At 40.8% G+C, this 25,509-nt stretch overlaps 1 protein-coding gene across 1 annotated transcript; it reads left to right on the forward strand.

Annotated features, from left to right (window-relative positions):
- Positions 1–23,695: 23,695 nt before the first annotated feature.
- LOC125586080 lies at positions 23,696–25,038 on the forward strand. Its single transcript, XM_048755881.1, has 2 exons — positions 23,696–24,395; positions 24,466–25,038. The coding sequence occupies exons 1-2, from the start codon at positions 23,934–23,936 to the stop codon at positions 25,036–25,038; spliced, it is 1,035 nt and encodes a 344-aa protein (XP_048611838.1). The 5' UTR covers positions 23,696–23,933.
- The last annotated feature ends 471 nt before the right edge of the window (positions 25,039–25,509 follow it).

The raw sequence follows: 25,509 nt of genomic DNA on the forward strand, positions 1-25,509 counted from the left end.
AACTCGACCTCTTATTTGAGAGATTATAAATCACTCCATAGGGTAATTTGAGTGATATCAAATTTGGCGCCGTTCCCGGGGAGCTTTGATCACCATTAGATCTTGTCTGGTTAGATTTAGTCTAGGTTTTACTACTGTTCAAAAACAAAAAACTGATAAATTTTTTTATTGTGTTTCAGGTACATACATATGAGTACTAGAAGCAGCAAGGGAATATGGGTCTTACTAGTAGAGCCACTGGATTTGGAACGCCTGATCCATAAGTCTAAGAGGGTAGTCGACACCCTCCAAGCAGCGATTGGAAGCGTAGAAATCCAAGCATCGATCGACACTATTCATCCAGCGTCCATCGACACTGTTCACCCGACGTCGATCGACACTGTTCAACCCACGTCGATCGATACTATTCAACCTGTGTCAGAAAACATTGTTCATCACGGTACTGTTCATCAAGATACTAATCATCCGGGTACTGTTCACGTCGACACTGTTCATCCACCATGGATAGATACTGTTCATCCACCGTCGATCGACACTGTTCATCCATTGTCGATAGACACTGTTCATCCACCGTCGAGCGACACTGTTCATCCAACGTCGATCGACACTGTTCATCCAACGTCGATCGACACTATTCATCTCACGTTGATCGACACTGTTCACCGCGACACTGTTCACTGCGGCACAATTCATCACGGTACTGTTCATCATGGTACTGTTCATCCTATGATCGACACCACTTGTTTGGAAGCAAAGAAGGTGGAAGTGCTCATGTGTAAAGTTGACGAGAATGGGATGCTGAGAGACGAAGAAAGTCGCACACGCAACAGCGCCAGACAATTAATTATTGCTCAGGGTGGTGTGATCCATGATGTGATTGATGTTGCTGAGATAAATGACTTTGACCTAAGCTGAGAGTGGTATGATTGGGTAGGTCAAGACCCCTTCCAAGGTCTTCCTCACCAAGACCCCAGAAACCACATCGAAGAGCTTGAGGATCTCGTGTCAAGGAGTGAGCAGAATGAAGTGTCTGAATTCCACATGGTCTGCAAGATCTTCCCTTATTCTATCTCTGGGGATGCATTCAGCTGGTTCAGTCAACTAGAGCCAGGATCTCTAACCAGCTGGGAGGACATTGAAAGAGCCTTCCTTTACCAATTTCTTAATGATGCTGAAGCAGCTCGAGAAAAGGAGAAGAATGATAAGTGGGATAGGCTTGTTGAAAGTTGGCAGATAAAGAGGGAAGATCAGATTTCGAGACAGTTGCTCGACTACATTACGGTAGAGGGTAATAAACAACACGGATCTGAAGAGCTGAGCAAAGCAGGAGAAGCTGAGACTAATTTTTCTACCTCAGCATCGATCGACATCTGCACCTCAACGTGTACCGACGGCAAGACTTAAGCGTCTACCGATGGCAGGACTTCAACGTCTACCGACGGAAGGACTTCAACGTCTACCGATGGTCCGACCTCAACGTCTACTGGCGGTACGAACTCAACATCTACCGACGGTACGACCTCAACGTCGATCGTCGGTACGAACTCAACGTCGACCGGCGACAAGACCTCAACGTCAATCGACGGCTCGACACAGGAGAGCACCGATGTATCAAGTTGTGATATTGTCCGAGATTTAGACAGTGAGATCACTATGAAAGATTTCTTGGAGCTAGATGATGAGGCACAACCTGAGAATCTGGATCACAACTTGGAGAAGAAGCTTGATGACCATCAGCACACTTCAGAAAAGGATCTGGAAATTTCACCAGAGGCTAGCATCGATCGACAACATCCACCCGACATCGATCGATACCCACCCGATTGCATCGATCGACACCCACCTGATGATATCGACCGACACCCAGGGTTGGATGAGCTTTCAGGATATATAGTTGAGAAGGAACCGATTGAGGAAAGGATGTACATGTCTAAGGCCTCACACCTTGTTGTCCCTAAACATCAGAGACCACCTATCTGGACAGAAGAAGCCGCTGGGTTTCACAAAAGAGTGAAGAGAATACATGATCCTGTGAAGATTGTGGTTCCATGCGCTGTATTTGAAGCTGAATTTCCTATTCCACCTGATAGAAGTATGCAGTTCAGTTCTTACAATGAGGTATTGGATAATCATCAGCCCGTAGAAGCTTCTCAGAGAGGGTTGCGATTTAGAGATGAAGTCGATAAGGGCCCAACAGAAGCAGCATCGATCGACACCGACCGAATACCATCGAACGACACCAACAAACCGGCATCAATCTACGCTACCACTTCTTCATCGATCGACACTGGGCGCGTATCAGAGCAGAAGGAGTTCGATGTGTGTGGAAATCTTAGGGATGGAGATACCAATACGCGACCAGACAAGTCTGGGGGAAAGAAGAGGAGGAATTGGAAGAAGAGAAAAAGGATCAAGGACGGTCCTCAGGTATCATTGATCCCTCGCTTCTCATATGGTGTCAGGAAATCCAGATTGCGCAGCAGATGCTTCTCACAACCATTTGCAAAGCTTTGAGCTCTCCTTATTGCTGAGATGATAGACAAAGGAAAAGAGTCTATGGAGGAGGATTTCACACAAGAATGATAAAGCTTCAGAGAGCAGACATTGAGACTTGTTTTAGAGCATGTTATCATTCTCATCCGGACTAAATCATATCTCCAAAGTCAAGCTAAATGACTATAACAAAGCGCTGAGTGGGAGGCAACCTACTATTAGGTAATTTCTTTCAGTTTAGTTTAGATTGTTATTGATTAAAGTTTTTATTTATTGCATAAAAAATAAAAAAAAAAGATCCGAGGAAGACGAGTTTGCATGAGGATCGACAATGGCTGCGCAGCATCGATCGACAGAGCATCACTAGCATCGATCGATCGCCACTTAACTGTGTTGATCGACAGAGCTTCAAAAGTATTGTTCGCCACTTAACTGTGTTGGTCGACACTCATGTCAAAATCAGGTATACCGTTTTTCCTTGTTAAATGTTGTCCTTATGATTTATTTCCCCACCGATCTTAGACTATTTAACACTGGTGACAGTGTTGTTTAAGTCTGGGGAGGTTCTACTAATATTGTGTTTTAGTTAGGTATCAAAAAAAAAAAAGAGATTCGAGTAGACGATTATAAAATCGACCGATGAGAGCGTTGACATCGATCAACAGTACAATACCTGCAGCGACCGATGGTAACTCCTTTCCATCAATCGACACTTAACCCGGTCAGGTTATCGCTCTTACTTGTTAAATTGTGTACTTATGTTTATGTTATTGCCATAACTCCGACTAGATATACACTAGGGACAGTGTAATTTAAGTCTGGGGGGATGTTTACTGATATTAGTGTGTTCATGAGTCTTATCAAAATGTTTTCAAAAGAGTTTTATTTAGTCAAGAAGGGGATAATGAACTTATTAGATTTTTGCTTGTTATCTAACCACTATTTAGCACCATTCTAGACTTACTGATTGCAAATAGTGCTAAAGTGGATCAACCTGTCAACTATTCACACTTGCTGAGATTGTTTGAACGAACCAAAGCTGACCTCCAACACTAAACTTGACACAATTGATTGTCTTGGGGCTAGGTATACATGAGATGGGTTTCTTCAAACAAGTCTGGAAGGTAAAGCCTTGTGTAGATTTATCACATTTTCTCTCTCTATTTCGACCCTAGATTTATAGGTAGAGATATTTATTTTCAAAAAAAAAAAAACAAAAAAGAAAGAAAGAAAAAGAAAAAATATATAAATAAAAAAATCATATATATATATGTATATATATATGTGTGTTAATTATGTGGAATCCGAACATGACTTGGTGGCTACAACCATTAAGGTTTGCTTCATGAGGATTCCAACAAAAAGAATTCGAACGGGACTTGGTGGCGGCAATCATCAAGGTTCAATTCACATGAATTCTTGGATATAGGTCAAAAAGAAGTGAACAGGACTTAGTGGCAACCACCATTAAGGCTTGATTCATGGAAGCATGTCCAATCTTGGTCAATGATCCTGCAATGGAAGCAGACTTTGACTAAAGAGATAAATTAGTAGAGAGAAAATATATGAACTAACTTTTACCTGCAGATCCAGATACTTGTTTTAAAATCCTTGCATCATGTGATCGATACTCCCAAGGTAAAGCCTGCACTTTTATTTATGTTAAGAAATGAGGTTGGTAGAGGGGAATGTCAGACAGGATTTGCTAAGTTGTTGGCTAGGTGAATTTGGTTTCTAAGGTAGGATATGGTATAATGTGCTTTTGTGATTAGGACTTTTTAGATGTGGATTGCAATATTGCAGAGGTGATGATTCTAAGTTTTAAATCATGTGAGTCCATGCTGTTTTCAAACCTCTCTCAGGGAGACTGCCCGTCTGTTTTGCTTGAGGACAAGCAAAAATGTAAGTCTATGGGAGTTGATAGACCATGGATTTTACCCACTTTTAGCCATGGTTAATAAGTGCTTTAATAACTAATTACTATTATATAGAGTCTATTTAGAGTATTTACAGGTTCATGTACCTTCTTGGAGAAATATGGTGATTTTGGAGCCTTTTGAAGTGCAGAACTGCACAGACGCGTCAGATGTCTAGCTATGGATGGAGACCTTCCTACCGTTAGACTGTTCCCATCCTTTGACACAAGCTAGAGCTTTGAGTTAGCTTTCCAATTCCGCCGGTTTGAGGACAATCAGCATCTTGTAGCAAAGGTTATGCCTGTTTTACTGAAGCATGGTCAGTCTGCCTCGCGAGAGGAAGCTGTCGAGGAGATGAAGGACTGTCGATCAACGAAGCACACTTCCCATCGATCGACGGTGATGCCAGAATATGGGCTGAGCATATTTTATGACCGAATGAAGCCCAGAAGCCACACAAAGTTACCAAAATACCAATGGACGACCAGAAACCCTATTTATATTATTTATAAGCCATTGTTGATGGCTACACTATCTAAGCTTTCTATTATTCTTGTTCTAGGTTAGGAGAGAAAGGAAGAACTCCTTCAGAGTCCTCCTGAAACTCATTTGGTTTTTATTATCTATTCTATTGTAGTTTTATATATATTCTTTCTATGATTTTCCGTGACAACTTCATGTCTGAAAAGATCCAACTGTTAGGTTTAGGGTTCAAATAGGTTATGAGGGATTATCCCCAAATATAGAATTGCTAGGTTGTGATATTCATCAATAGGATGTTCTTACTGCTTGTGTTCTAGAGTCGCGAACTAGAACCCTGATCTTAGAATCATTAGGCACAAGCGATAGCTTGGTCTTTTCTCTGCATAGATCCTCATTGAACTAGGATTTCTAGAAACAAGTGATAACTGATCTAGGAACCCTAGTGAGTTCTTTATCAACCCGCGCACAAAGCTTGCTAGAAGCGTGTCGATCGATATTCCAATAGAATAATCGATCGACGTCGTGAAAGGTGTATCGATCGATATTCCTCTAGAATCATCGATCGACACTTTCTAATTGATCGACAAACGATAGTTGAGATCATTAGATCTAGTCAATAGACGAATCTAGAAAGCGAGAGCCGATCGATTTGTTCTTAATTGTTGAGCTCTTTAATATCTTGCAAACAACAATTAGTCTCTATATCATTATAATCCTGATTACCTGAATAGAAACCCTGGATCTAGCAACCATTCTTCCATCAAACAACCCTCAATCAATCAGCCGAGCAACTTCCTTTCTCACCACTGGAATTTACTATATTTACTACATTAATAAACTATTAGTCTAGCTTAATCGTATAACTATTAGATCTTTTGTGTGCCCTAGCTCTCTGTGGATTTGATCCCTAAGTACTACAACTCGACCTCTTATTTGAGAGAATATAATTACTCCTTAGGGTAATTTGAGTGATATCAAGGAATCATCAACTCCGCGCTTTCATAATTTCCCATATGCCTCGACATCTTCGCCATGTCGACGTTGTAGTTGTAGTCGTCCGTGTGTGCGCACCACAAGGCACCCACGGAACCCCGACACTCGTGGTAGTCGCCAAAGGACTTGGGCGTCTTCTTCAACTCTTCGAAGTCGGCTGAAAACTGAGCCGAGTGATGGTTTAGGATCGAGGCCACCTCCCGCTTTCCGTCCCTACACGCATGATGGAGGGTTGAGGCTTGCTTCGAAGCCAGATCATTCTCACAAAAAGAAAGCGCACTTCAGCCTAGCTCATCAAGCGAGCAACCTCTTTCTCGGCCTTCTCGGCCCTAAAGCGAGATGTCCAAACAAATCGCCGTAAGAGCCTCGTTCATCATGTGAAGGCGCTACAAAAAAAGGAGTTAGAAAGGAACTTGGTAACAAGACTATTCCAACTTGAGACTAAACCCCATGCATAGTCGTGAAGCTTCCGCCAAATTATCCGATCCAGATGGCTCTGTATCGGCCGAAAGCTAATTAAAAGGGACCCCGAATGAGGCAAAGAAACCGTCGAGTTCAGGTCCTCTGATGTCAAACGCCTGAGCCGGAGTCTGGCATGTACCACTGATATCATTCAAGTTACCTTAAGGAGTGACTTTTACTCTCTCAATTAAGAGGTTCAGTTATTGTACCTAGGGATCGAATCCACAAAGAGTTAGGACACACAATAGATCCTAATCAGCAGTGATTAAGCTAGGTAAATTATAGAACAGTAAATAAGCAAGCAAATCGAACAAGACAGTTGTTCAGTTGATTGGTTTGAGGTTTGCAAATAATTTTGAGAAACGGCTAAACCTAGGGTTTTTATTCAAGTAATCATGATTATAGAGGTATAGAATACTTAGGTTGTCAATCTTAGAACTCGTCTTATTATGAGAAAGTATTCCAGCTTTCGCTGTTGAATCAATCATATTGACTAAGTTCAATATCTCAGTTGTCGCTTGTTGATACGGATCGAGCGTCGATCAATGCTATGGTAAAAGCACCGGTCGATGTTCTCTTAGGCAAGCTTTAGAAGTTGAAACGATAGGTTCACTACTAGTGTCTAGATCAGCTATCGCTTGTTTCTACCAATACTAGCTCAAGGGAATCTATTCTGGTGCATACCGTCGTAGTTGTCCACTATTCTAAGTTCAAGGTTCTAATTAGCTACTCCTAAACACAAGCATTAATAACAATTCATTGAAGGATATTTATCACCTTAGCAATTCTATATTTTTGGCTAATCCCTCATAACTTATTTGGACCCTAAATCTAACAGATGAATTACTTAGACATAGCAAAGTAAATCATAACAGATAACTGAATAAAATGCATAAATAGAATAGAGTTAGAAATACTGGAGTTCCAATACAAATCTCTGAAGGAGTTTTAGATCTTCTCTCCAAACTACTAAAACCCTAAATATTGTTTACTGTGAAAAGTAAGAAAGTATGAAAGCGTGTGTTGCCTAGAACAATGGCAGAGCACATAAATATTAGGTTAAAATCGGCTAGGGATATTTTTGTAAATGTGTGTGACTTGTGATTTAAGTCTGCTGGAAACCTAGTTGGGTCTTGTGCGCTTCACTGTCGATCGACGGCACATGATGTGCATCGATCAATGTTTAACTATGAATGTCGACCTCTGGACTGGTTCGATGGTCAACTACGGGCTTCCTCTCATTTTATCTCTAAAATGCACCAAAATCATCACTTTCCCCCAAAACACGCATGAATCGGTAAATATGCTAAAACTACTCCAAAACAGAATAATTATATCCTAAAACACTCATATACTATGGCTAAAAGTGAATAAAATCTATGGTATATCAACTCCCACAGACTTACCATTTTGCTTGTACTCAAGCAAAACACAGAGTAGTCTTTATGAAAGAGGTTTGAAAACGGCAGAGACTCACACAATTTAAGAACTCACTATCATCACCTCTACAATGTTGCAAGCCACATCAAATCAATGTTGCGTTTGAGCGTGAACAAGAAGTAAAGACCTAGGCTACAAGAGCTGTCGGTACGTTTGCTAGTCTAGCGACCTAAATCTAAACTAGCTGAGTCGCAGCTCGATTAGTAAAAACGGAAAAAGATGCCTAAATTGCTCTAAGTGCTAAGTTCCTCTCATCTCTTCGTCCTAGGTCCTTCTTATATACTCCTCCTTAGGTCGGTTTACCTCTTCTTGGGCCGGATTTGTCGCGAAGCGGGCTTTTCCATATTTTCTTCTTCTTTGTGATTATCTTCGGAAATTTGACATTTATCTCTTCTCGCGGATGAGATAAACCGTCACAGCAGTCTTTGGACTCAAGTCTTTTGGGACCATAGATGGGCCGTTGTTCGCAATTCGGACCCTCTTTGGGCCGCATCGAGACTTAAGCGTTTTTACGATTTTACTCGCGAAGTAGCCGTTGGTATAGGCATGGTTCTTCCAACGGAACCTAGTTTCTTCGCATAGCCGAGGCAGTTGGTGTTACGTTAACCGTAACCTGCTCTACTACGAAGAATAGGAAACCGTATGAGAGACATAAGCTTCCCAACTTCCTGAATAGTTTTGACGATGTTTTTTAGACGGAACATTGGTGTCGTATCCACGGACCGGAAGACTGAGTTACGGAAACTTCGGACGAAGATGCATGGTTATGGGATGGGACCGGGTTCGGAATGGTCCACGGAGAATTGGCAGCGCTCGCCGGGCGAGCTGATCCGTGCCACGGTCGAACTCGCTGGCGAGCCGACCGGCAACACGTTCGTGCTCGCCGGGCGAGCTGGCTCGTGTCACGGCCGAGCTAGCCGGCGAGTCGACCGGCAACACGGTCGTGCTCGCCGGGCGAGCTGGCTCGTGTCGCGGCCAAGCTCGCCGGCGAGTCGACCGGCAACACAGTCGTGCTCGCCGGGCGAGCTGGCTCGTGTCGCGGCCGAGCTCGCCGGGCGATCCATTTCGGCTATTCGTTTTCTCGGCTTTTGAAGTTTTGACCGAGATTCGGTTTTTCTGAGGACTTTCGGACATCGATTCCGTCGTGAGCGATTTTGACCCCAACAGTTACCAGTTAGAGCCATAGACTTTTACCTTCTAGACTTGCAGGAGGAATCCGATCTATTTTATACCAAGCCCCAAGACAAGCAGATTAAGCTCAATTAGGTTGGATGTCAGCTTTTGTTCCTTTAAACATTCTCAGCAAGTGTGGAATGTTGAGATGAGATCAATATGTGGGAAGAGAAAGACATGAGGAGTTGAGTATGTTGAATAGGCCGTACATGGCGTAGTAATACTAGTTACCCGTGTAACTTCCAAGGGTTAAACCAAAGTTACCCTAGTTATCCTAGTATACTAGTTATACTAGTTACCCGGGTAACTTTGGATGAAGAAGAGAAGCCCTATTTCCTTTGCTAAGGCATCAGACCGTTGCAAGGGAAGAGGAGGCACGTGTGACAGGCTGGGGAAGAGCTGGATAAAGCAAAAGGAGCTTTATGCACAAGGAAGAAGCTCATTGGATGGTTTGAATTAAAGCAAACCTTATCTCTTGTAATAGTGCATCTTTATGAAACCCTCATCCTAGTGTTGCCTCCTCATATATATTGTAAACTCTGATCAGATTAATAATTAAGAAGTTTGGGATTATCTCTCTAGACTCTCTCTCTTGTTCATGATGATTCTTAAATACTCTTAAACATGATTACTACCTAATCTCTCTACAAATCTCCCATTAATCTTCTCTAATCTTCCTTTAATCTCTCAATACCTACTCTATTCTCTAAAATCATATGGTATCAGAGCCAAGTTGGCTTTGGTATTGAGAAACCTCTTTCCATTTCTTTCTTTCTCTAGCTCGTGTCTTCTTGTGTTCTTGCTCTTGTGTTCTTGAGTGTTCCGTGATGCTGTGTGATAAAGTTGAGTCATGTGGTGCTGTGCTTTGAGTTTGTTGGTTCTTGAAGTCTGGTACTGTGTGTTCTTCAGCCGAGTTGCAAGTTTGAAGCTTTCTGGTCATTTCTGGTTCAAGCAAGAGAAGATGGAGGGAAACAACTTCAGCAAGCTAGTTACTGTCCCAGTTGGGTTGAAAGGTGGTTCAAACTACCTCTTGTGGTCTCGATTGGTGAAGACTGCTATTGGAAGGCTAGGGCTATGGAGCCACATCACTGATGATTGTCCGAAGCCAGTGGCCAACGAAACTGAAGAAGGTGAAGAGGAAAAGACTCTCACCAAAGCTGAAGCAAAGAAGTGGGTGCAAGAAGACTTGATGGTGCTCTCCATGCTGCAAGGATCTCTTGATGTCCCTCTTCTTGAAGCTTACAGCTACTGTGAGACTCCCAAACATTTGTGGGAGACCCTCTTAAAGACGTTTGGAAACGTCTCCAACATCAGTCGTGTGTTTGAGCTGAAGAGAGCCATTAACTCCATCAAGCAAGATGGAGGAGAGCTCACCAAACACATGGGAAAGTTTGGATCATTATGGTCTGAACTTGAAAGTCTAGGACCTAACACCACTGATCAAGCAGCTCTTATGGAAAGAAGAGAACAAGATCAAGTGTTTGGGTTGTTGATGACATTGGATCCTTGCTACAAGGATGTCATCAAACACATCTTGAGATCGCCTAACCTACCATCCATGGAGGAAGTGTGCGCGCAACTTCAGAAGGAGGAGGAATCTCTTGGCCTGTTTGGAGGCAAGGGTGAGCTCACTATGGCTCATCAAGCTGAAGGAATGCAAGCAAACAAGGCTGCACACAGAAGCTCAGGAAGGAAGTATGAAAGTATGAGGGAAGCTGTGAGCATTGCAAGAGGACCGGTCACAAGAAGAGTGAGTGTTGGATCCTACATCCTCACCTCAGGCCACGTGGGTCCAACATGGATAGGGAAGCAAAGTCTCATCTTTCTGCTGAAGCAAATGGTGCTGGTTCATCCGGAGCTAGCTCAGGCGCTAAGGTGGGTGAAAGTGAAGGTAGAGCTTTGGCATCTCATCAACTAATTGGAAAGGGTATGGATCAGGAGGTATTCAAGAGAGCTGACCTTGAAGCCTTCTTCAAAGCTCTTAAGGAGTCTGGTAACACTCTCGGAAACACCCTTGGATACTCATATGCTGCTCATACATTGCCTAGTACTACTGATAAGTTACTAGACATTTTTAAAAGCTCTTACACTACTGCTAGTAATCCTAGTAATACTAATAAGTTACTAGACATGTTTAAAAGCGCTTACACTGCTACCAGCCCTGAAAATCTTAATCTTGGATATTGGTGTGTATGGAGGAAGAACAGCCAAGATGCCCATGGAGGATGGGTACAAGGTTCCATGCGAGGGGGAGATTGAAGACAGCAAGTTGCTCCATGATCCAAAGCTTTATAGGAAGCTTGTGGGGAAGCTGATATACTTGACCATCACTAGGCCAGACATTTGTTTTACTGTGAATCAAGTGAGCCAGCATATGCAAGCTCCAAAAGAGCATCACTGGCGCATGGTGGAGAGGGTTCTCATGTACCTGAATGGAACTCAAGGGCTTGGTATATGGATGGGCTGCAATAAAAGCACTGAAGTTGTGGGTTATTGTGATACTGATTGGGCAGGTGATAGAGCAGACAGAAGGTCTACAACAGGCTACTGCACTTTCATTGGAGGAAACATGGTTACTTGGAAGAGTAAGAAGCAGAATGTTGTATCATGCTCTAGTGCTGAAGCTGAGTATAGAGCTATGCTAAAGCTTACCAACCAGTTGGTATGGATCAAAGGGATTCTTAGGCACTTGGAGATTGAGCAAGCAACACCAATGACTATGCATTGTGACAACCAGAAGGCTATTCACATTGCTACAAACTCAGTATTTCATGAGAGGACAAAGCACATTGAAGTAGATTGCCACAAGGTGAGGTAGATGATAGTCTTGGGAGTGATCTTGCCATGTTATACAAGAAGTGAAGATCAGTTGGCAGATGTGTTCACCAAGGCAGCAAGACAAAAGACTATGGAGTCCATCCACATCAGATTGGGACTAATAGATCTTGTGAAGAGAAAGAGCTTATCCCTTAAGTCATGAGGTCTTTACTCTTTTTCCCTCATCAAGGTTTTGTCCCAATGGGTTTTCCTTGGTGAGGTTTTTAATGAGGAAGATCTCATGGCTATCCAAGCTTAGACTTTCACAAAGCTAAGCTTGAGGGGGAGTGTTGAGATGAGATCAATATATGGGAAGAGAAAGACATGAGGAGTTGAGTATGATGAAGAGGCCGTACATGGCGTAGTAATACTAGTTACCCGTGTAACTTCCAAGGGTTAAACCAAAGTTACCCTAGTTATCCTAGTATACTAGTTATACTAGTTATCCAGGTAACTTTGGATGAAGAAGAGAAGCCCTATTCCCTTTGCTAAGGCATCAGACCTTTGCAAGGGAAGAGGAGGCACGTGTGACAGGCTGGAGAAGAGCTGGATAAAGCAAAATGAGCTTTATGCACAAGGAAGAAGCTCATTGGATGGTTTGAATTAAAGCAAACCTTATCTCTTGTAATAGTGCATCTTTATGAAACCCTCATCCTAGTGTTGCCTCCTCATATATATTGTAAACTCTGATCAGATTAATAATTAAGAAGTTTGGGATTATCTCTCTAGACTCTCTCTCTTGTTCATGATGATTCTTACATACTCTTAAACATGATTACTACCTAATCTGTCTACAAATCTCCCATTAATCTTCTCTAATCTTCCTTTAATCTCTCAATACCTACTCTATTCTCTAAAATCATATGGATAACTGTCAAATGATCCACTTTAGTATCTTTCAAACACTCTGCAGTTAATAAATAGTGAGGTGCTAGAGAGTGGTTAAATAATAAGTGAAATTGAAAAAGTTCACTGTCCCCTTCTTAACTCAATAAAAACTTTTTGAAAACATTTTATAAGACTCATAAATAAACTAAATATCAATAAACCTCCCCTCATACTTAAATAACACTATCCCCAGTGTATATTTAGTCGAAGTTTGGTGAGAACATATACCATAAGTACACAATTTAACAAGGAAGAACGATATACTTACTCGATGATGTTAATGTCGACCGACACCATTAAGTGTCTGTCGATTGTTGCTGGTGTAGTACTGTCGAATGATGTTGACTGGGTCCCATCGGTCGATATGCTGAGTAATCGTCTCTTCGAATCTTATATTTTTTTTGTTTTTTTTTTTCTTTTTTTTTTGAGTTGCAATAAAATAAATACGAAAAAATCAGTAATAGATTCAATGTAAAACTAAGTAAAATTCACTGCATCATCCAGCTGTATCGATCTCTCTAATTCCATTACCATATTGAATCTTGGTACTGTTATCATTCCAAAAGAGCCACAAAGCTTGTCTTCGCACATGGCATAATGAGGCAAAAAAAGAAGCATGTTTCTTCAGTGATGACCAGACTTCAAGGCAATACAAATATGTCCAATTTCCAAGCACACCGTAAAAAACCAAAGGTTATAACTTCTAGTCCTCTGCTTGCTCGTTGGCTGTAACCACCAGAAACTCTTCCATCCAAAAAAGACCAATTTTATTTAATGACCAATCCCTATAGTGAGAAGAGACTTCACTCAGGAAACTCAAACATATAATGTCTGCATTCCCAAATTTAATCACACGAAAATAAAAATTCACACCGTTTAGCATTCTCAATACATAACCCAAAATCCTTGATCCCTTTATTAATACAGATTCGTTAGCTTTCTTAGGACCAACCCATGACATAATTCCCTTGATATAGAATCCATGGATATTTGTCTATTAAGCTTAATTTGGAAAAAGTACCCAAAATTACTCAGATCAATCCTATGGAAACGAGAATTTTTTTAATTAATTTTGATCAAGATAATAAAGCCCATCGCAGCTTGAGTTTTCGATATAAAATTCATAGAATAGCCTCAAAACATAGTTTTCCAAAAAACGGTTTTCTTACAGCCAAACTCGATAACGACTTATGCAACAACATTCGTATAGTTAAACTTGAAAATATTTTCGGAATACATTTTGTAAAATTAAGCTCGATCATATTTTACGAAACAACTTTTGTAAAATTAAACTCAACAACATTTTACAAAACAACTTTTGTAGAATTAAACTCGACAACATTTTATGAAACAACTTTCGTAAAGTTAAACTCGACAATATATTACGAGACATCGTTACTAAAATTAAACACGACAGTATTTTACGATACAACTTTCGTAGAATAAATTTGACAACATTTACGAAACGACTCTCGTAAATAAACTCAAAAAAATAATTTGACAGCCTCCGGAAAATCAAATAGATCACACGAATCAACTCTCGGAGAAGGAAAGAGATGGAGCAAGAGCTGATAAGTGAACTTCGCCCATCAGCCTCTCTCCACGTTCTCATCATCTCCTCTCTCCTGCCTCATCACCCATAACCTATCTCAAGCCTCAACGACCATCGAGCAGTCCACATCTCCCTTGGATCTTCCTGATCTCCCTTGGCATCTCCTGATCGCCCTTGGCTCTTCCTGATCACCTGTTGGCTCTCCTTATCGCCCATAGCTCCTCATCACTGCTCAACATCGCCCATTATGCTTCCTCATCTCCCATTCCTCTATTCATAATGTTCTCACTTGTATCTTGTTTGAAACGCTCTTCATTTTATCGCAATTGGAGTTGCCATTGAGATTTTACAGACAAAACAATAAATCTCTTGCTTTCCGTAAAATTTATGCAAGTCAGAAAAGGTTAACTTAAACACCAATATTTTCTCGATGAATAGAAATGACTTTCATCATTTCGTAAAAAAAATGCAACTCGGGTCAAATTGATGATTTTTCCGAGAAAAGTCGTAAAACGTGTAAGTCGTAAAATGGTCCGAAACGGTCTAAAACACGAAACAGCCCACTTACGACATAACATGTAAAAAAGACCACTCTCAGTTACAGTTTACTTCACTTAAAGGCAAATAAGGAAGAAAAAAGATAATGGAATATCTTCTGAAAGGGATAAACTCAAATCGAAACAAAATAATGAAAGATAAAAAAAATGGAAGATATGGATCTAATAGAAAAAAGGCAATGTGGCCGACTTTGGGATACTATATAGTTGAAAAAAAAAATTCTTAAAAGCCCAAATTTTTTTGACAAGATGCTTATTCATTTTCATAAAACCAACGATGAGGAGACTGAAGTCAGATCGGAAGATATGGATCGACGAACCAAACCACAAAACGTTGTTCAGCCTAAGCGCAGCCAGGATCATAGAGAAATCCAGGAATAATCAATTTTCTTACTTGCCGTAGGGGGTGTACAAACCCGAGGTTAAGAAGGGGAAGACAAGAAAGCAAAATGGAGAAGAGGCAAAGACAAATCTCCAAGAAGACTAAGGAGATTGCCTTAAACTTTAGGGAACTTAGAATCTAAGTGGATAGTCTAGCGAACATGGTCTTAGACTGATTGGACATCTTGGCTTCATCTCGGCTTAAATCATTCTTTGTTTCGCTCTTATGGCAGACCAATCTATGCTTTATCCTAAGACAGTACAAATAAGTTACTCACGCGATGGGAAATGTTTGGTTCGATTTCTGATTTTAACCAATCTATATCAATGAATGATATCACTCAAATTACCCTAAGGAGTGACTTTATTCTCTCAAATAAGAGGTTCAGCTGTAGTACGTAGAGATCGAATCCATAGAGACTTTAGGATTACACAATAGATTTTATAGTTTTCGAAGTAAAGCTAGATGTAAATGTTGTAAACTGTAAATAACTGAAGGTTTGGTGAACAAGGCAGTTTGTTCAGTTGATTGATTTAGGTTGAAAACAATTAAATATGTTTAGCTAGATTCAGATGATTTATCGGGTATAACAAGTATGCTCTCTATTGGTTTATTAGGGATTTATTAATATTAATTGTCTCCAAACTCAAACTTGAATTATAATCTATCATATTATCTTTGTTTAGATTATCTATTGTCTAGATCTAAGATCTCAACTTTCGTTTGTTAATCATTAGAAAGTGTCAATCGATATACTTTATAAGTATCGATCGATACACATTTTAGAACGCCGATCGATACACTTATCAGTGTGTCGATCGATGTTCCTTCTAGCAATCTTTAGGGAGCAGGTTTGATGTGTTCTCTAATTGACTAGACCAACTTTCGTGTGCACCTAGAAAGTTAGATCACACTAGTATAGTTTCAGGTGATAGACCTAGCTTCCGCTTGCGCCAATCAATCCTAAGATCTAAGTTCAGGGTGGTCAGACTTAGACTTAGCAGTAAGAATAAGTAGATGAAGAACTATTTTAATTCCCTAACAAATATTCATTTCAGCAATACATAGATCAACCTTTGAAAAACCCTAAATCTAACAATGAGACTACTCAGACATATTCATAAGGAACATTATGATGGTCTGAATAATAATGCAATATAATATAATGAAAAACAAACAAAGTAGATTAAGAAACAAAGGAATTCAAGATATTCTCTGGTATGAAGTTCAGATCTCTCTCTCTCCAATCCTAAGGTCTCTCTCCTAGTAGAAAAACCCTAATAAAGAGCCTAACAAGCGGCCAAAGACCAATGGTGCAATATCTAGGAACTTCTTGGTGAAACTTGTAATTTTCCAAAATCATCATTAAACCCTTGGAGTAAAATGTCAATCGACGCTTCATGTCTTATGTCGATCGATGTTTGTTGTGATAGTTGTCTCTGACTTCATGTTTTCAGCAGAGCTTCTTTCAAAGCTCCAAAATGATCCAAAATGCTCTAAATATGTACAATGAGTACATGATCTGTAAAATCTCTAAAAAGACTCCAAATGCATATAAAAAACTCTAAAAACATAAATAAATCATGGGTAAAAGTGGATAAAATCCATGACATATCAATGAAGATACTTAGATGGAACTGTCGTGGGATTGTAAATGACCTCATCTACAACGTCTAAAAGAGATGCACCAGGAATCTCTTCCACGAGTGATATTTCTTTCAGAGCTGAAAAATAAGAAACCAGTGCTACAAAATCTTCAAGCTGAATTAGCCTATGACCAATTGTTTACCGTTGAACCACTTGGTCAAAGTGGAGGCTTAGCCTTGTTTTTTATGGATGATTTCCAGATTAGTGTTTTGTTTTCAACAATCACATGATTGATGTCGAGGCAGTTTTAGATGGAGTAAAATTTTTTATGACGTTTGTTTATGGAAACCCTGTTTTCGAACGAAGAGAACAAGTTTGGGAACGTCTTACGCGTTTCTCAACAACAAGAACTGGACCTTGGTTTAAGAAAGATGATTTTAATGAAATCACTGGTCACAATGAAAATGAAGGTGGAAGACAATGCTCTGACAGCTCGCTTCTACCTTTTAAGTAGATGTTGAGTCATTGTGGGATGCTGAAGTTCCCATTTACTAGGAACATGTTATCATGGGTAAGAAAACGAGCAGGACGATCAAATGTCAGATGTCGTCTAGACAGAGGTGTTGGAAATGCGGATTGACATGAGAAGTTTATGCATTATACTGTTAAGTACATGAGGCTATGGGGATCAGATCATCGTCCGGTCCTAGCAGACATTCTTACAAAACCCGCGAGGAAATCAAAGAAGTTCAAATTTGACAAGAGGTGGTTGGATAATAAGGAACTAAGGCAGGTCATTCTTGAGGGATAGAAGTCTCCAGAGTTCCCTCCTGACGCAAATATCATGCGGCATATCTCGAGTTGTTGCAGAACCTTAAGTCAATGGAGGAGGGAGCACAATTTGAACTCATAAATACTTGTGGAGGATCTTAAAGAGAAGGTGCAGGGTTTGTACTCGAATGATGATGCTACAACCGAGGAAATAGCTGAGGCCTTAAAGGAACTATCTGATGCTCTTAAGGCAGAGGAGATGTTATGGAAACAAAAAAGTCGAGTCTTTTGGCTAAGAGAAGGTGATAGGAACACAAAAAATTTCCACGCTTTGACAAAGCAAAAGGAGAGCGAGAAATAGGATCACACAGATTTTAGATGAGTATGGAATTATTGTCGAGGATGAGGAAGGACTGGTAGCCATTGCTACTAGTTATTTTAGGCAAATATTTGAGTCATCTAACCTAGAAGATATAGAAGAAGCACTATCTGAGGTTTCAACAAAAATTACTGAGTCAATCGACGATGACCTTTCAGCTCTTGTCACTGAATGATAATTGAAATTGGCACTATTTGCTAGGCCTGGGCGTTTTTACCTCAACCCGAAGTACCTACATAAACCCGAATTGGAAAAACAGAAACCGAATCTGAACTGTTCTACAAAAGTATCCGAACGGGACTTATGAGCTTAGTAATTTGGTGTTTGGTTATAACCCGAACCGAACCGAAATCCGAACTAGGATCCGGAGATATCCAAAATTAGTTAAATATGTTAATGTTATATATATTTTAAGATGATTTCGATAATTTAGAATATTCAAAATATTTTATAAGTTAGTTTTAATTGTTATTTTGAATACTTTTTAGTTAATTTATACAGTTTAACTAATTTTTAATTAGATTTGTAAATAATTTATATATTTTGAAAAAAGAATTTGTCAATTTTTGAGGTTTAAAAAAATATATATTTTGCACGATTTTAAACATTGATTACATCTGATCCGAACCGAACCGGAAGGAACCGAACCGAACCTGATCTGATAATTAGTAAAACCGGAATGGTACTTCTGAGCATAACACCAAAAATAAGAAAATCCGAAAATCCGAATCACCTGGACCGAAACCGAACGGTCCACCGAACGCCCATGCCTACTATTTGCTATGCATCCAGAAAAGGCTTCTGGGCCAGATGGGCTGACGGCTCTCTTCTATCAGAAATTTTGTGATATTGTAAAGGACGATTTAACTCATATGGTTAATCAATTCCTCCTTGATACTAATATCTGCCTAATCTCAAAAACAACTAAACCAACTGAAATGTCTCAGATTCGTCCCATTAGCATGTGCAATGTTAGCTAAAAGATAATCTATAAGGTCTTATTCCAGAGATTGAAAAAAGTTCTACCAGATAGAATTTCAAAAACCCAGTCAACCTTTCTAGCAGGAAGACAGATTTCAGATAACATTATGATTGCCCAGGAAATGTTCCATACACTGAAAACGAAACCAAGTGGAAGATATAAAAGGATGACCATTAAGACGGATATGAGTAAAGAATATGATCGAATGGAGTGGTCGTTCATTGAAGCAGCCATGCAAAAAAATAGGATTCTCAGACACTTGGATTGATTGGATAATTTGTTCTCTTACTTCGGTTAAATACAAGGTGCTCATGAATGGTAAGCCAAGAGGGAATATTATTCTGGAGAGAGTTCTACATCAAGGAGATCCTTTGTCTCCTTTTATTTTTATTCTATGCATGGAAGCACTCGTTAGCATTCTTAATCATGCAGAGAACCAAGGGAAGATAACTAGATGCGTGTTACACGCGCGTGTCCCTCGGTATCACACCTTCTCTTTGCTGGTGATAGCCTTTTCTTCTGTAATGCGGAACCCATGAATGTGAAGAAGTAATGAAAGTAATCAGGAAATACCAATTTATCAACTTTGAGAAATCCTCCTTACTCTTTGGTAAGAGGATTGGTACAAACGTTAGACATCAAATAAAGGATACACTTGGGATTCAGAATGAAGGAGGAATGGTGTCCTACTTAGGATACCTGAAGATATTAGTGGTTCAAATGAAAACTCTTTGCATTTCGTAAAGATAAATTAATGAGAGTGAATGGTTGGACAGGTAGATGGCTATCCAAAAGAGGAAAGGAAGTCTTAATCAATTATATCTTGCTAGCTCTTCCGAGAGACGTTATGTCTACCTTTTTGCTCCCGCTTGAGATATGTGAAAATCTCGCAAATGCCATCGCAGAATTCTGGTGGAGCCCCAATCTTCCGAAGAGTGGAATTCACTAGGCAAAATGAGTTTTCTTGCGCCATGCGCAGAAATAGTAATTTTTAACATAACATTTTTTATTTCAAAAGAAAATTTTGATTAATATTTCAACATTATTAATTTAGATTTTAACTTCAATAGTTATTAAAAATCATAAACGTATTTTTGTAATCTTATTTTTTTTATTTGGTATAATTATTTAAATTTGATTTGATTTAATTTTTAATAAAGATAAAATTAGATTTTATAAAAATAGTTTTAATTATATTATTGTGTTTAATGATTATTTATTTTATATATATATATATATATATATTTATATATATATATCTTCCCATCTAATTTTAAATATATATATATATATATATTTACATATAAATATAAATTCTAATAAATTTGAAACTTTGTTTGTTTTAGTTAAACTGAAAAATCTTTTTGTTAATTTAAATGATGAAGATGAACGGATAAATTTAAATAATGTTTAAATATTTAACTATCAATTTTTTTTTGGATTAGTGTTACTTTATTTAGTTTATTTTTATTAATGTGAGATACATATATACATATATATTATTATTTTAATTGTGATATATGAATTATTAATATAATTAATAGTTTACCATAAATAAATATTTATATGGAAAATTGACATTAATGAGGATATATGAGGTATTTTTATTACCATATTTAAAATCCCTGCAAAAAAAAATTAAAGTTTTATAAGGAAATTTTACATCGAACAATTAATATGATGCCATGTCACTATTTTCTAAAACCATCTCATCTATTTTAAGTGTCATGTCATCTTTTTTCAGCGAGAATGATTGTAGTGACGACATGTGTATAAATCACTTCGCAAATATACTCTAGGAGAAGGGCGGGATTGGTTTCCGCATGATTGATGAGTTTAACTTGGCTTTATTAGCAAAATAACTTTGAAAATTAGTTCAGTACCCTGACTCTCTAGTGGCTAGAGTTCTAAGAGGAAGATAATACATAATGAGTTCGCCTTTGTGAATAAGTTCAGTAAACAGCCCATCATATTTGTGAACTAGTATTTCAGCGGCACGAAAACTATTGCTTTTGGGAATTAGATGGAAAGTCCATTTTGGATATGAGGTAAAAGTGTGGGAGGACCCTTAGATTCCTACTGCACCGGCTAGGTCGGCTCGACATTCTGCCCCTGTTTTGCACCTGAACATGAGAGTCGGTGACCTTATTAATGGAGCCTCAAGGGAATGGGATGTTGGAGTATTAGATAACTACGTCGCCCATGATGATATACCTCTTATAAGAAGTTTAGTCATAAGCTCTACTCATCGACGTGATTCTTTCTACTAGAACTTCACTAAGAATGGCCAGTACACGGTTAAATTTGGATACTTGGTAGCTCGGAACCTAATTAGAGTAGATGAAGAGATGGAGGTCATGGAGCCTAGTATAGCCAAACTTCAAGCCTTTGTTTGGAAAGTAAAATCACCTCAAAAGATATGGCATTTTATGTGGCAACTCCTAACAGGACATGTGGCTGTAACGAGAAATCTGACATGCCGTAATATGAGATGCGATAATTATTGCCCATGATGTGGGGAACCGGAAGAAACTGTTACTCATGCCATATTTGAATATCCTCCAGACTTGCAAGTACGGTCCCTATCGACCACCCCATCTAGTCCTGATATCTTTCCACTATTAAGCATTTATGCGAATATGGATTACCTCTTCTGAAGGAAGAATAACTTTATTGAACCAGAACTGTACAGAGATTCTTACCCATGGATAATATGGTATATCTAGAAGGCTCAGAATGATAAACTTTTCAGGGGGATCGACTTGGATCATATGGAGCTATTCTGATATGCGGAAAGTGAGTGTTGTGGGAACCGAAATTCACACCGTCGAGTTTTGTTAATCGGAGGAAAGCCAAGTTGACCTAGCCTTCCCTGAAGGTCCCGGTTATCTGCTGGGCCACACACGACACGATCAATATGAAAGAATAAAATGAAAATAAGCAGAAAAAGAGAATAAGAGGATCTTATTTCCGAATTCGCGTTTGAGCGTGAACAACAAGTAAAGACCTAGGCTACAAGAGCTGTCGGTACGTTCGCTAGTCTAGCGACCTAAATCTAAACTAGTTGAGTTGCAGCTCGATTAGTAAAAGCGGAAAAAGATGCCTAAATTGCTCTAAGTGCTAAGTTGATCTGATTTGCTCTGATCTCCCCTCCCTCTTCGTCCTAGGTCCTCCTTATATACTCCTCCTTAGGTCAGTTTACCTCTTCTTGGGCCGGATTTGTCACAAAGCGGGCTTTTCCATATTTCCTTCTTATTTGTGATTATCTTCGGAAATTTGACATTTATCTCTTCCCACGGATGAGATAAACCGTCATACCAGTCTTTGGGCTCAAGTCTTTTGTGACCATAGATGGGCCGTTGCCGCAATTCGGACCCTCTTTGGGCCGTATCAAGACTTAAGCGTTTTTACGATTTTACTCGCGAAGTAGCCGTTGGTATAGGCATGGTTCTTCCAACAGAACCCTGTTTCTTCGCATAGCTGAGGCAGTTGGTGTTAAGTTAACCGTAACCTGCTCTACTATGAAGAATAGGAAACCGTTCGAGAGACATAACCTTCCCAACTTCCCGAATACTTTCGACGATGTTTTTTAGACGGAACATTGGTGTCGTATCCACGGACCCGAAGACTGAGTTACGGAAACTTCAGACGAAGATGCATGGTTATGGGATGGGACCGGGTTCGGAATGGTCCACGGAGAATTGGCCGCGCTCGCCGGGCGAGCTGATCCATGCCATGGTCGAGCTCGCCGGCGAGCCGACCGACAACACGGTCGTGCTCGCCGGGCGAACTGGCTCGTGTCACGGCCGAGCTCGCCGGCGAGTCGACCGGCAACACGGTCGTGCTCACCGTGCGAGCTGGCTCGTGTCGCAGCCGAGCTCGCCGGCGGGTCGACCGGCAACACGATCGTGCTCGCCGAGCGAGCTGGCTCATGTCGCGGCCGAGCTCGCCGGGCGATCCGTTTCGGCTATTCGTTTTCTCGGCTTTTGAAGTTTTGACCGAGATTCGGTTTTTCTGAGGACTTTCGGACATCGATTCCGTCGTGACCGATTTTGACCCCAACAGTTAGCCCTCCAGCTAGCTAGGATCCGTGGACCTGGGTGTTAGGTCCTAGCTTGTGGTATGGTCTGTTCTAGGTGGAATTAGACGTAATTGTTTGTCGAAAGATTGAAGGTGAATAGTAAAAAAAATTGTATAAGTAAGGGAAGTAAGTTTTTCAAATTCTTTACTCACTTCTTCCCTTAATAAAAGATTCCTCCAAGATAGAAATTTTTTCTTCAAGATCTCTCTTTGCTCAAAGAAAATGTCTTCAAGAAAAGTATCTTCAAAGAGAAATTCTTCCTCACACTCATCTTTGGGTGACTCTTCTGCCAATGAGGTGATCGCCCCGAAAGAAGAGTTCGAAGTTGAGGAAGAAGCAAAGGATGCGTACTACAAAGCTCTTTGCTGCTAGCTTCCGCCTTCGCAAGACATTTTGATTCCTAAGAAGCCCGTGAGGTCGCCAAACGCACCCGTCACGCTGAGCATGGTCTCTCCCGACTACCTCAAGACTCTCAGGGACTTTTACCAGATTCCAAGTGGGGTCGTATTTCGGATCCCGAGTGAAAACTCCGGAAGGTTTCTTTACTTCCTACGAGGCCTTCCTGGTGTATTGCCGCATGTGGTTTCTGATCCCTGGTACCATCGTCCGCGCGCTTCACCACTTTGGGCTTTCGATCAGCCAGCTAAGCGTTCCGGCTTTGCAGCATTGGCTCGGCGTGTTGATCTCGAGTTACGAGCTAGGAATGGATCTTAACCCTGGCGATTTCGAGGGATTTTGGTCTATGAGAGGAACGGGGATCGATGGCTCATACCGCATGGCGCCAAAGAAGGGCATGGCTATAATTCAGGGGTACACTTCACATCCTAAGACATGGTTCGAGCGCTTTTTCTTTGTCCGGAAAGATGGGGAGTCTGTCGAGGAGAGCTACCTCCACCTATTCCATCGGGAGTGGAACTTCACCCGTGGTAATACGAATAGCTATTTTTTTCATTTTGATACCTTGAAAACATGCGAAGATGATTTTTGTTTTTAATTATCATGCAGTGAACAGGATCCTTCCGCTGACTCCTGCCGATCTTTTTGCCAAGCGAGATCTTCTCCGCGGCAGGCCGTTCTTCTGGAATTCCTTCACCGTTGAACGGATTCGAAGCGCGGTGGAGCTCCATCGATCTCGAGCCGTCTCTCAGCCTCTTGACGCTCCGTATGACGTAGAACCGGTCATTGATGTCTTGCCTGCTCAGAGGCAGAGAACCATGTCTCGGAAAGGCAAGGGAGTTACCTCTGAGAACGTCTTGGGAAACCCTCCGCTGCCAGAATGGAACCCTAGTTTCTCCCTAGGGGAAAGGAGTGGAACCAGCGAGGTTCCCCCTCCCAGCGACTTTTTTGCCGACCTCCCTCCCGGTTTTACTACTCATGAGTCGCTGGACGAAGAGTCGAGGAGGAAAGTAGTCGCCGAAGGCTCCAGCTTAATCAACGAGGTTTATCCTTTGAACTTTGATCTAAATTATATTTTTTTTTGTTTCCTTTTCCGATCTTAAGTTCGTGCAGGGGATGAGGGTGTTCAATGCGGCGCTCGACGGAAGTTTCCGGGAGTCGCGTATCTCTCACTTCAAAGCCGAGGAGGCTGAAAGAGAACTCTTTCGGTTTCAGAAGGAGGTCGAAGAACAGAGCCGGAGACAGGCTGAGCTCCATTCTCGGGCCCTTGTCCGTGCGGAGAGGAGAGGAAAGAGAGCGATTGTCGCCGAAATAAAGCGGAGGGCCGCTTTGTTTGCCACCGAATTCGAGAGCTTTAAGGATGCTCAAGAATTCGTGGGCGATTTTCGCGAGTGCTGTGGCTCGGTTGCTACCCTCTACAAGTCGCAGAACGAGGACTTATCTTTTCCTGCCGAGGTCGCTGAGATGTCGGGTCTTATGAACGGGTGTGCCCATGCCGAATCCTTGGTTCCTCCGGTCGAAAGAAGGGTCCGACAGCTTTGGGATTCCATCGAGGTCTCGGAGGTCACGGCGGAAGCGGGAACCGGTGTTGGTGATGAAGGTGCCAGAGTCGCGGACGGAGAGGTGGACCAGCCTGCGAGCTCGTTCAGGGTCTCCATGTCCGGGTTCTTCGACTTTGAGGTTTGAGGATTGTTGTGATTATTTTTCTTAGTTTTATTTCGAGGTTTGATGTATCTAGGCCGAGTGTGGCCGTATTTGTTTTATGTGTGTTATGGCCTTGCGAGGCTATGTGAACTATGTGTTTGAGACCGGCCGTTTGGTGGCTTTGGGTCCTAGCCGTTTTTTGCGGCTTCTATATATATGATGAATGATTGACATTCTGTGCGTTTTAGTTTATACTTCTGCCAAGTGTGAGGGAAAGATACGAGTAGTCACTTCGTATCTTAACTCTTAGTTTATCGTCTTGTTCGTTTGCTCTTACTGAACGAGGGCGTTCGGAAACGTTTAGGAGTTTCGCAAAGTTTCGTGAGCGTATTATATATAGACGATGGGACATCTTTTTAAGATCTCGTATCATGTCTTGAGATGTTAGTGGACCAGTAGGACTGGGTTTATGGCAAGACCTAGGTTTACTTTCGGAGCTAAGGCTGTGCGACG

The sequence above is a fragment of the Brassica napus genome, chromosome C4 (assembly GCF_020379485.1).
Source record: "Brassica napus cultivar Da-Ae chromosome C4, Da-Ae, whole genome shotgun sequence".
Taxonomy (NCBI): domain Eukaryota; kingdom Viridiplantae; phylum Streptophyta; class Magnoliopsida; order Brassicales; family Brassicaceae; genus Brassica; species Brassica napus.